This window comes from Pelodiscus sinensis, chromosome 15 (genome assembly GCF_049634645.1).
Source record: "Pelodiscus sinensis isolate JC-2024 chromosome 15, ASM4963464v1, whole genome shotgun sequence".
NCBI lineage: Eukaryota > Metazoa > Chordata > Testudines > Trionychidae > Pelodiscus > Pelodiscus sinensis.
This window is the reverse complement of record NC_134725.1, coordinates 35,450,385-35,462,620: the sequence shown is the minus strand read 5'-3', so window position 1 is coordinate 35,462,620 and position 12,236 is coordinate 35,450,385. Positions and strand designations below refer to the sequence as shown.

Sequence of the window (12,236 nt, the reverse complement as noted above, 5' to 3'; positions counted from 1 at the left end):
AGGAGCAGCTGGCCCCGATTCCCGCCTCACCTCCGCGATGTCATCTTCGCCTGCAGCTGCCCGTCCCCCCGAGTCTCAGCCTCTCACGGGGGGGAGAGGAGGGGGGACGACTCCTCGCCCGGCGGGACGCGGCCTGCGAGGAGCGTGAAAAGCAGCCGCCGCCAGGCCGCGGAGACACAGAGCCTCGGCGCAGCCTGGCCGACGTCATCTGCCTGCGACCGGCCCAGCCTCCATGGGTGCGGGCGGGGCGCTGTCTGGTGCCCGCTCCGCGCGCTCGGAGCACCCCGCCTCGCGGGCAGCGTGCAACTCAGAGAGCTGCGCAGCCCGGGAGCTCTGCTGGCCAGAGGGATCTGCGTGCAATGATGGCTGGATGATTTAGAGATACTATTAACTTGATTGTAAGGCGTTTTAAAATCTGTCCGCTTGCTGACAACTCCTTTTTTTAAAGGGTGCTATTTTAAAAACAAAACTCTTCCAAACTATAAGGCATCTATCTGCTCCCCCGTTGGCGTCATCGTACTGCATAAGAGAGGAACCATAACTAACGCTCAACAAAATACCCAGTATACTACACTCAAAATGCTCTCGAAAGTAAATAAACTTAGCAAGAAAGTTACCCCCCTCCCCTCGATCTCTTTCATTTGTGGGGATTACATATTAGAGTAGGTACAATTGTTGTCTGCAATTGTGTTTTAAGTGAATGGTGTCACCTTAAGTAACCTTTATAAAATTACGTTTATTATTAATCAAAGGCCCCAATTCTGCAGATTTACGCAACTTAGCTTTTACGAGTTCCAGCTAGTGAAGTTAAATACTTAGCTATTTGCAACATGGTAGGAGGGAATGTAAGTCATCTGCACAACCAAGAACAGAACCCATAAGTCCTGTAACGAACACATACCTCCTTCTCCATCCCCCGGCCAAAATCCACTCAGGCTCCCTCGGGACCAACTCCCTTTACCCCATTCTGTAACTACTGTAGATGGTAAGAGTCCTCCCTCTGACCCAGAGCTTGACACTCCCTCCGTAGCGAGACCTACAGCCAACCAGCAACCCTTTACAGGCTACAGACTACATCTCCCAGCGTGCACCTGGAGTGTACGGAGTGACGTCAGACGCTGGACTCGTTTTAGGGCCGGGTTCCCGGATATTGCTCCCTTTCTCTTCTGGGAAGGTAAGAATGGCGGAGTGGTGGCCTTGTTGCTGGGGAGTCGTTGCTGCCATCCGCCGCCATCCACCCCGAGGAGGCTCTACAGGGCCGGCGAGGCCTGCTCGATGGCTCTGGGGGCCCCGGATGCATGTCAAGGGGCGTGTATGCGCGGAGCCGGCGGGCCCTGGTGACTCCGGGGAGTGTAGGCCGCGGTTGGCGCGCTGTGGTGACTGTGTAACTGGGGAGCCGGCAGCTACCGCAGCAGATTGAATAGGCCCTTGGGTGGGAAGGTGATCCTTGGTGTCCTTCCCCGGCGCGGTGACCAGCAGGCTGGGAGCCTCCAAAGCGCAGCCCCAGCCCCGCAGGTCAGCAACCGTTTGGTTCGAAGCGATTAAAAGTGATCCAGCCAGAGCAGAGGCATGTGGGCCCAGAGAGGGGGATGCCTTCCTTCGCCTGGCTGTGCTCCCTGCCAGTAAAATCCTTTCTGAGCCTTGCCTAGCCCAGGGACTCGCAGAGTGGGTAAAAGCCCAAGCTGCTATATGGCTATGGCCTCTAACACTTCCCTCGATGGGCTATCATGTAACTGCAGCCCCCATTTTGTGTATGCATTTTCCTCTTCTCTGAGTGAGACTTCAGTGTTAGTACATGGAACTTATGATATAGATGGACTTGTGTTACGAGCCAGGTGCAGTGGATAAGGTGGCCTGTGCATCTTGATTAAGCTCCATTTAGTTTAGGTGGCTTTGATGGGAGAGGGAATAGTAAATAGAGCCAGATGGTCTCAAGAGCACTGTAGGAACATGATGGGTTTTGAAAGCACTCGTCTGGACATCGGGTTAAAGTATAATTTGCTTTTGTTCTTTGCAGCCATTCCATTTTTTTGCCCTGTGCACTTTGTTTTAACACCTCGCTAATGCTTTGTTTTGATATTTGGTAGATGGCAGGCGAGCAAAAGGCAGGTGTGAAGAAGGCAAAGAAGCCTAAAAAGCACCATGCAAGTCGTAACCCGGTGCTGGCCCGAGGAATTGGGAAATATTCCCGATCAGCAATGTATGCCAGAAAAGCCATGTACAAGCGCAAGTATGAGGCACCAGAAACGAAGGTATAAAGGGAATGTATTTCCACATTGGACTAAATACATTGTGTATCAAACTTTCACAAGTTAACTTGCTTGGAATTTATTGTTTGCTGTCCGTAGATAGAGAAGAAAAAGAGGGAGAAAGCACCTGCTACCCTCACGAAACCAGTTGGTGGAGATAAGAATGGAGGCAACCGTGTGGTAAAAGTTCGTAAAATGGTAAGAATAAACTAATGAAAAAAGTAAATTACACAAGAATTTTGTCCTGCTAAATGCTGAACTACAGAGTTGCATTGATGTATGAGACAACAGAATGTACTTTTTAGTAGTCTGTAATCATAGAACTGGAAGGGATTTCAAGAGGTCACTGAGTCCAGTCCCCTGCCCTCACTGCAGGACCAAGCACTGTCTGTATCAGGGAAAGGGGACTCCATGGACAGAATCTGGCCCAGGGAGGCCCTACAGCTCCCCCACCCCCGGCCAATTAGGGCCTGGGGGTAGAGGAGCGCATGAAACTTCCTCCTGCCCTGTAAGGAGCGCATGGTACTTCGAAGTGCTGCACTCTGGGGCAGGGGGAAGGCAAAGGAAGCTTTGCACAGCTCCCCGAAGCCCTGATTGGCCTGGGGGTGAAGGAGTGTGCTAAGCTCTTCTCTGGACCTTCTCCAATGTCTCCACATCTTTACTGAAATGTGGTGCCCAGAACTGGACACAATACTCCAATTGAGGCCTAATCAGGGTAGAGTAGAGCGGAGAATGACTTCTTGTGTCTTGCTCACAGCACTCATGTTAATATGCGTCCCAGAATCATGTTTGCTCTTTCTCTTTTTTTTTTTTTTTTTTTTTTTTTTTTGGCAACATATCACACTGTTGACTCCTATTTAGCTTATAGTCCGCTATAACCCCTTTATCCCTTTCTGCTGTATTCTTTCCTAGACCGCCATTTCTCATTCTGTATGTGTAAAACTGATTGAGCCTTCCTAAGTGGAATACTTTACATTTGCCCTTATTAAACTTCATCCTATTTACGTCAAATCATTTCTCTAGTTTGTCCAGATCATTTCAAATTATGACCAGATCCTCCAAAGCACTTGCAGCCTCTCGCAACTTGGCATCATCTGCAGACTTCATAATTGATGAAGATAATGGACCAAACAAGTCCCAAAACAGACCCCTAGAGAACCCCACTTGTTATGCCCTGCCAGCATGATTGTGAACTGTTAATAACTACTCTCTGCAAACAGTTATCTAGCCAGTTATGCACCCAATTTATAGTAGCTCCTTCTAGGTTGTATTTCCCTATTTTATTGATAAGATGGTCATGAGAGACCATGTCAAATGCCTTAGAAAAGTTTAGGTATGCTATGTCCATAGCTTCCTTATTCACAAGTCTTGTTATCCTATCAAAGAAAACTGTCAGATCTGTTTGCCGTGATTTGTTCTTTACAAATCCATGTTGGCTGTTACCTTATCACCTTACTGTTTTCCAGATGTTTGCAGTGGGGATTTAAGCAACTAGTTGCTAGTTTCTTCCCCCTCCCTCTATTACAGAGGCAGCAAGGGAGGGATGATGGGGTGAGCTGGTTTCCTCCTGTTCCATGGGATGGAGCAGGGGCGCAGTGGTGGTGCTTCCTCTTTGAAATCTACATTTCAAAGACTGAAACACCGTGTGGAACCTGGGGCCTACTGGGAGTCCCCTGCTGACTCCAGGCTCTATGTGGGCGCATCCACTTTGAAATGTACATTAGTCCCTGCTAGGGACTCATGTACATTTCAAAGCTGACACGCTGCATGGAACTTGGGCTCCATGCGGGACCTGTGGGCTCCATGCCAGTGCTTCCCCTTTGAAATGCACAAGAGCCCCCACTGGGGCTCTTGTACACTTCAAAGTTGAAACACTGTGGATCACAGGGTCAGTGTTCATGAACTTTTTGTTCATGCCTAGTGTTCACATGGGGATTCACAGCACTGCATCTTGGTGTACACTGCTATTCACACCTGTAGTAAGGATGTTAAATTGCAGTTATCTGACTAATTATGTAGGCATGGGGGTTCTCAAACTGTGATACCGTGACCTCCTAAAATGCTAAACGAATGTGTGTGACCAGCCCCTCCCCCACCACCAAAGTTAAGCGCAAAAAAAAAAAGGGTGGGGGTGGGAGCTAAAGTTAAAAGTGGAACCATTTTGTCCAGCTGCCAATCTCTGCTGCTCACGTTGGCCAGAGCAGCACAAACTCTGGCGCCCAGCAACTGCCCCCCCTTCATTAGACTCCGTGGTGCTCCTCAGTCCCCTGCCAGACATGGCAGGGGAAAATTGTCCCTGCTGGGCTTCTGTCCAGTACTTCATGGGTTTTTACCAGATGGATCCCATGGGGAAAGACAATTTTGTTCAAGGAAAAAACCGGCTCCAGCTGCGACTCTCCCTGTAAGTTGGGGGTCGCAACCCACAGTTTGAGAAACACTGATGTAGGCAACATAATTTGATACATGATTTATCGATAAGGGCCGCTGTGCTTATCAGGTAGTCAACTACTTGCTAAAATCCCTAGTCTATAATGCAGAATATGGCAGTGTAAACATAGCCTGAGTCAGAGAACATGAACAGTTTAATTGTATTAAATATCAGTTAATTGAATGGTTGATTAACCTCCTGAATTCTTATTTGGTTACTCAGTAGACTTGGGAGTGGGGCTCCCAAGGAGCCCCTTGCCACTCTTCACTGCTACTTCTGTAAGAGGTAGCAGCATGGGGTGCCATGTGGGAACTGGTCTACTAGGGGAGCCAGTTTAAAAAACAGCTTCCCTCATGGACTAGCATTGCTGCCTCTGATAAAGAAATGCAGAACCACAGTGGGGGTAGGTCCTGAACCTGCTGTGAGCCAGGATTGAGCTGGGGTGCTGGCCAACCTGCTGAAAAATTTCCTGGTGAAGGTAGGAGAAATGCATGTAGTCTGTAGCATTAACCTATGAGCTTAGGCTAATCGGTTAATTGACTATGCTGTTACATCCCTAGTACAGTTATGGGAAACTACTCCATTCACCATTAAGGAGATTCCCATGGGAATACCCTAACAACCCTCCATGATAAACTAGGTTCCTTGTGTGAATGGGCATAAGCCTATGAATGAGAATCATAGTAGAGCTCCTCTGGCATCTCCTCTCTGGTAAATTGTAAACAATCACACAACTTTTTTCTGTACCATGTAACTGATTATCTACTTGATGTAAAATGTTAGTATACTGCAGGAGTGGAAAACCTTTCTGGGTTGGGGGGCCACTGACACCCTGAAATATTGGCGCTGCACAAACAAAAAAACCTGGGGTTTTTTTTTTTTTTTTTAATTTGAGACACACTCCCCACATTTACCTAGTAGATTTTGTAGAGCCTCTAGTGTGGGGCCAAAAAGAGGGGTTCACTGTGTTGGAGGAGGCTGCTGAGAAGCAGCCTTGAGGTCTGGGTAGAGCTCAGGAGCAGGCTGGGATGGGAGCCCTAACCCTTGAGGGCTGGATCCAGGCAAGCTGGGGATTTCATCCAGCACCGTGCCTTAGATTGCCCACTTGTGGCCTACTAGAAAGTGAATTCAGTGCACACCATAAAAAATCTGAAGAGGATAGAACAGAACAGGTTTTTCAGGAAAGATAGTCTTCCTATGAAACAAGAAGTGAATCAGTCACTAATGGGGAAGGCTCAGAACTCAGATGAAACTATTTTAGCTAAGCTGACTGATGGATAGTAAAAGTACAGTTTTGGTTAACAATTTGCTGGTTGGTTTTTTTTCCCCCTAGCCTAGATATTATCCAACTGAAGATGTTCCTCGCAAGCTCTTGAGTCACGGCAAAAAGCCCTTCTGCCAACACAAGAGGAAACTGCGGGCTTCTATTACTCCAGGAACTGTTCTGATCATTCTCACTGGTCGCCACAGAGGCAAGGTAGAGAATAATTGTCTTTCATATACTTTTCCATGCTACAACTATTCTTCAACATACTGGATGGCATTTTAGTAAGCATCCCTTTAGGTCTAGCCATACTAACACCATTTTTTTTTATAACCTCCCACCCACATCCTTGGAAGACCAACACAGCTGTGTGCTGAGGGGAGGGGAGCTGCTGATAGTAGGGGGCAGGGAAGACTCAGCTGGGCAGCTCTTTGCTGTCCCTGACTCTCCAGGGCTGTGGCCAGGGCCACATAACTCCCCAGCTGTTCTGGGACCGGGATTGCATGGTTGCGGTGGCACGGCTCCTCAGGTGGCTGGGGCTGACACCCAAGAGTAGCTGGGAAGTTGCCATGCAACCGTGCCCCCCCCCCCCTTCAGCCCTGAGGAAGGGCTGGAGCTGGGCTAGGGCTGCATGGTAGCTGCTCCCAGGGCAGACAAGGCAGCTGCTAGGCCTGGAGTTTGGGCCTGCCCTGGATTCTGCCTGGCTGTGCCAGTGGGTGTTCATGCTATTTGTGCAACATTATGCAGTGTTGCCATTTTACACTGCAGTGGCACAAAGATAAAGGCAGTGATCTCACTTCTCTACTCGTTACTCTCCAGTGTAGGTAAGAGACTCCTTATCTTAGAGCCAATGAAATGTCTCTAGTGCCCCTCTCAGGTACCCTTCTCAATAAAGCTTCCAAAAGGGGCATTTTTGAGGAAAACCAGGAGGTATCCTGGAAAAGCTCTGCCACATCCAAAGAACACATTTGCTTTTCCAGGAAAAAAAAATTATTTGTTAATGAGTGCCATTGTGGCACCCATCTGCACAAGCATACATGACCTCAAAATGGGTGCACAAGACGAAACTCACTAATGGATAGAAAATCTTAGAGGGAGCACTGGAAGTAATCTAAAATGCATGGTTCAGCTGTTTTTGCTTTGGAACCAGGCTTGCAAATCCATGTAGTTCATTCTGTTTAGATAGTTGTATCAGTGCCTTCTTGTACAGTTACCCTACGCGGTCTTATTAAGGATAAGTTCCCTTCAGCACATACACACAGCAATATGCAAGGCAGTGTATTCTAAGTTATCTTGTTACACAGAGCTGGGGGGATGGAGGAGGATAAACACAACTGGTTAAAGGGACCTTTCCATACTATGAAATGTGCTGAGCCATTTGTATACCTCAGGGCTATTCAACTTTGGAAGCCCAGAGGGCCACAGCTTAAGTATAGTTGCATATGTATGCAACTGGCTTCTTTCACACTGACGGGCATGGATACAAAGATTACAGCAAGACAACACAATACATAGGCCCCATTTAAATCAGTTCTGTTGATATTAATAACGTGCAATATTTACCCGATTTCCACCCATATGACAGCACTTTTAATGAGCAACTACAGTCCAGGAGTTGAACCACTAAAATGCATATCAACAGAAGACCATTATATTGACCACTTTTTTGTTTTGGCTCCCATCTGCAGGCTGCAAACCCAAACTTAACCACAGGCTGTGTGTAAAGTAGCCCTAGTCTAATTCTTTATGCACCTTGGTCTTCTATGCTACAATTATGTGTGCAGGGCTCAGGCTTAAGGGTCTGTTTAATAGCGGTGTGTACACATTCAACCTCAAGCAGGAGCTGGAGCTCTGGGATCCTATGAGGTGGGAGGCTCTTGGAGCCAGAGTTATAATGTGTACATAGCAATTAAATACAGGCAGTCCCCGAGATACGTGGATTTGACTTACGTTGGATCCGCACTTACGAACGGGGCTTTCTCGCAGACAGCGGGACCGCCCAGAGCGCAGCGGTCCAGCCACCTCGACCTCCGGGGCGAGAAAAGCTGCTCCGGGTGCCCCTGGTCTGCTGGGGACTGTCTCCAGCAGACCAGGGACACCCGGAGCAAAGCCTGAGTGGCAGAGGGGTCCCGCACCTCTGAGGCTTTGCTGTGGCAGAGCAATTCTGCCTCCAGCTTCCTGTAGTCAGCCCCTGGTCAGTTTCAGCAGCAGCAGCTGAATCTGGAGCCAGTTCCGACTTACATACAAATTCAACTTAAGAACAAACCTATAGTCCCTATCTTGTACGTAACCCAGGGACTGCCTGTAGCTCCTTAAGCAGAGTCAGCTGCAGGCATCCATTTGCAGTGTAGACATAGCTCTACTAGCTACAGAGTGTAAGGCCATAAGTTTGAACTTTGTACCAATGCAAAACAGAATAAACAATTATACATTCTGACCCAATTATTGTAAAAATTTTAATGTTGGTTTTGATCATCAATGCTTTATATTGAGTTGCAAAACTTTGTGATTCTTTCTAGAAACAAAATGCCACATTCTCACAAGCAGGAACAATACAGCTTTGAAGTGTCTGTATACTATACAGAGCCTAGGATGGCATAGTCCCCTTCTGTGTAGGAAGGAGTGCCACTTCCTTGAACAAAGGGATTATTGGCTTAGCTATGTCAATCAGTGGTAGGAGCAGGGGGGGTTTCCCCATTTCCTTGACTGGCATGTAGACGACATTTTATAAATTAAGTGTAAACAATGCGTTGCTTATACCTCCAATAAGTTAAAAATTGGAAGGACTTGCAAGTTGATTGCCAGGCTTTACCTAATGTAAATCCATTCCCTTTACGAAAGGGTCTGCTTAGGAATGCAATTGTTGGGTCCCAAGCTTGGAACAGTGTGGATTTGATATGCTGTGCCTTTTGCTTTAGTGGCTAAAGTTTGTCTCCCTTGTAGCTTTGGACAAAAATTAAGTCCTGGTATTTTTCCCAAACATCAAACTGCATTTAACATTGTTGGCTGAGACTAATGTCCTATTGTGTTTGGCTTTCAGCGTGTGGTCTTTCTGAAGCAGCTTGCCAGTGGCCTGTTGCTGGTAACAGGTGAGCCTTTTTTCACTCAAGTGTTTAATTCCTGTTGAATTCATTGTAAGTCTGTTCATATCACAAGAAGAAAGTACTGTTTCTCCAGTATTAAGCTCATTCTAAGTTTTGTTTTGTTTTTTCTTTTCTCTCTCTCTCCTGTGCCACCAGGACCTTTGGTTATCAATCGTGTCCCCCTGCGCCGGACTCACCAGAAATTTGTTATTGCCACATCTACCAAGGTTGATATCTCTGGGGTGAAACTTCCAAAACATCTCACTGATGCATACTTTAAGAAGAAGAGGCTGCGTAAGCCCAAACATCAAGAAGGCGAAATCTTTGACACCGAGAAGGAAGTAAGATTAAGAGTTTGTTTTTCCATGAAACACATAGAATGTTTAAGAATTTCTAAGAACATTTGAGAAGAAAGGTTAGAACCACTAAAATGCAGTAATATTACTGCATTTGGAAAAGTGTTGCAGCCATGTTAACTTTTGAGATACAGAGCTTTTCAGACATCACCTCCCACGCTTTCTCTCCCACATCAGGAGGGAAAAATCTTAATATTGCTTTTATCAAAATAACTCCATACTAAGTAGGTGTTTTTACACAAGTTATGGAAGCAGTGTCTATTTCATGGGTACAATCTTATACTGTATACTGAGTTATAAAATGGCCCTGAATTTTTTTAATAGGCATTTCATGGTCTCTTGTGTATATCTGTTGTGTATTATGATCTTTAGAGATTTCATTTGCAGCATAGCATGAGTTGCTTAAAGGAGCTGCTGCTAAATTTAGCTAAAGTTTATTGCTTTTTTTTTCAACACAACTGATAAATTAACTCTTGATTTTTGTTCTTCAGAAATACGAGATAACAGAACAACGCAAGGCAGACCAGAAGTCAGTGGACTCACAAATCCTGCCAATGATCAAGAAGGTGCCCCAGCTGCGTGGTTACCTGCGTTCTGTATTTTCTCTCTCCAATGGAGTTTACCCTCACAAATTGGTGTTCTAAATTTTTCAGAAAATTTCACATTAAAATTGGGGGAAAACTGAGATTTGTCTTGTTCCAATTATATTTCACTTTGTAATGTATTGTGCATATCCTAAAGTTTGGATTCAATTAGAAAACTGGTGGTGTTTTTAGTGAGATTTTGAGGAATGTGGCCCTGCATTTTGAACAATAGCAGTTTCTTACACGTGTGCATTTCTGAACACTTTCATCCTATTTAAATTTAAATGATGGTGGGCTTTGTGCTCACTATTTGAAGAATATCCCTACATCTGGCTAGTTCTAGTGATAAATTGGGGTAAACTTTTTCAGGGTTTTTAGACTGTTCTATTTTCCATGTCCTGTCATAAATTGTCTTAATAGACTATTAAACTTCCATGGTATTTTTGCTTTCACCAGTAAAAATAAATTTCCTTATTGATGATGGGGAGGGGTGAGTCCTGGTTTCAAGTTCTGGCTCTGGCCAAAGGGTGGTCTTGCTGAGGGGGTGTTGGACAAATCATCTACTTTCATTTGTTCATGTATAAAGCTTGATCTTACAAAGTACTGAGCACTCTGGTCCTTATCTAACAAACCACTTACGCATTCAAGTATTTCCACAAAAGTTAATTAGACTACTAGAGGTGTTCAGTTAAGCATAAAAGTGCTTGGTATCTGAAGCATTGGACTATTAGGCAGGTATTGTTTCTACCCTCAAAGGTGGATGGAGCTCTTAAAGTAACGTACTGTAATGGCAGGTTATTAAGACTAAAGTAGTCAAAAATGTATACCTTGGCATCTTAGCAAAATACTCTGATCTACTGCTGTCAAATTGGAGTCACCTATGAAATGGCAGCCTAGTCAATGTATTTGTTGCCTCCATGACATTGATTTCTGCAAAATTTTAGAAAATCTTTTTTTATAGACTAGCCCACAGGGTTGCAAAAATAACTTCATATGACCCAGGTCAGGCCATGCAGTAACTCCCTCCCCGAGTCAGAAACATTGTTTCATTGCTGACCATTTTAGCAGATTGAACATGAACTGAGTTTACTGTAGCTCCTAAGGTGTAACAAAAGGATCTATGGCTTGAAGGCTTTACATAGTTTTATTTGTCCCCCAGCCCTCTGACTAAAATTGAATTTCAGTTCTTTACAAAATAACCCTCCTGTTCTAGTCACTATAGAGCTGCCTCTTGCCTTGAGGCAGGCACCTTCCCGATAAAAAGCTGTATGCATTAATAGATATACCAATGACTCCAGGCTTCATTGATGCTAACCATTTAAAATAGGACATTCTATCCAAGTGGAATCGTGCAAAATTTACGTAGTAAAGCTGCCTAAATAGCACCTCTCCCTTGACCAACTTACTAACATTGAGATCTTCTAGAATTCTATGCTTTCTCCCTGAGCAAAGCCCTTGGCTCATATAGCTCTGTTTATTTTGTAACCAGATACATTATTTTACAAATAGCTAAAATTCTGGGTTCCTATGAACGTAAGCACATCAGCTGTACTTAAGGAGATTTATGGGGGGGAGTCAATCTTTGTCTATTAACAGGAGAAATTGCTCCAACATGAAAGGTCATCCTTGACTAGTTGTAGTTTTCCATCAAGTTGCACTGAAATATCTGGAATAGAATGGCATTAGTGATAAATAGCCCACTCTCTCAAAAAATCAGTTGTGTACACAGAATTGTAACCAACCACCTGCCAACTTAGAGAAAAAACATTTAAATATCTTCTGCACAATTAGCTTTCTCAAATTGTTTTTCTTTTAGTATTGGCATCAAGCTCAGTGATGTACAGCAGGGGGCACTGATGAGCAGTTTTCAACCACCATTCAGCAGGTGGGGCACAAACATTTTAGGTCCTGCCATCCATTGTTTCAGATTGTCTTTGCGTTACCTATTTACATTAATTCTGGAGCTTTCAACCTGTAGTCTGTGGGCCCTTGAGAAGTCTACAGTCCATATCTCCCTTTGAAATTTAGGGCCCATAAATGAAAGGTTAAAAATCTCTTCTATGACTTCTATGTATCATTTTCTCTCCTTTGTCCCATTTGTCTTTTAACCTGCCTGTCAGAATCTATTAGAGGAATTCATCAGTCACTCATCAATATATGTGGATAGTTGAGGTGTTGGGGGGAAAGCATGTATTTAGTATTTTCTTTAGAAACTAGCTCAGGAAAAGTCATGATATTTTTACTAGATGGGATACAATCCTATCTAACTTTG

General features: G+C 45.0%; 2 protein-coding genes across 4 annotated transcripts in view; one reads left to right on the top strand and one right to left on the bottom strand.

Moving 5' to 3' along the window:
- PTPN11 (protein tyrosine phosphatase non-receptor type 11) overlaps positions 1-1,029 on the bottom strand; it is a 50,245-nt gene extending 49,216 nt beyond the window's left edge. For 2 of the 3 annotated variants that reach the window (XM_075898750.1, XM_075898752.1), the window contains exon 1: positions 31-207. In XM_075898750.1, coding sequence (XP_075754865.1) covers positions 31-44 — 14 coding nt within the window. In that variant the 5' untranslated portion in view covers positions 45-207. Of the gene's footprint in view, positions 1-30; positions 208-901 lie in introns of those variants that run through there. The other variant, XM_075898753.1, reaches the window with a different exon arrangement.
- Positions 1,030-2,063: 1,034 nt separating this feature from the next.
- Positions 2,064-10,065, top strand: RPL6 (ribosomal protein L6). The gene is made up of 6 exons (XM_075898754.1): positions 2,064-2,252; positions 2,349-2,447; positions 6,011-6,154; positions 8,982-9,030; positions 9,181-9,365; positions 9,872-10,065. Exons 1-6 carry the CDS (start codon positions 2,088-2,090, stop codon positions 10,022-10,024), a joined length of 795 nt encoding a protein of 264 aa, XP_075754869.1. The 5' UTR covers positions 2,064-2,087; the 3' UTR covers positions 10,025-10,065.
- Positions 10,066-12,236: the final 2,171 nt, after the last annotated feature.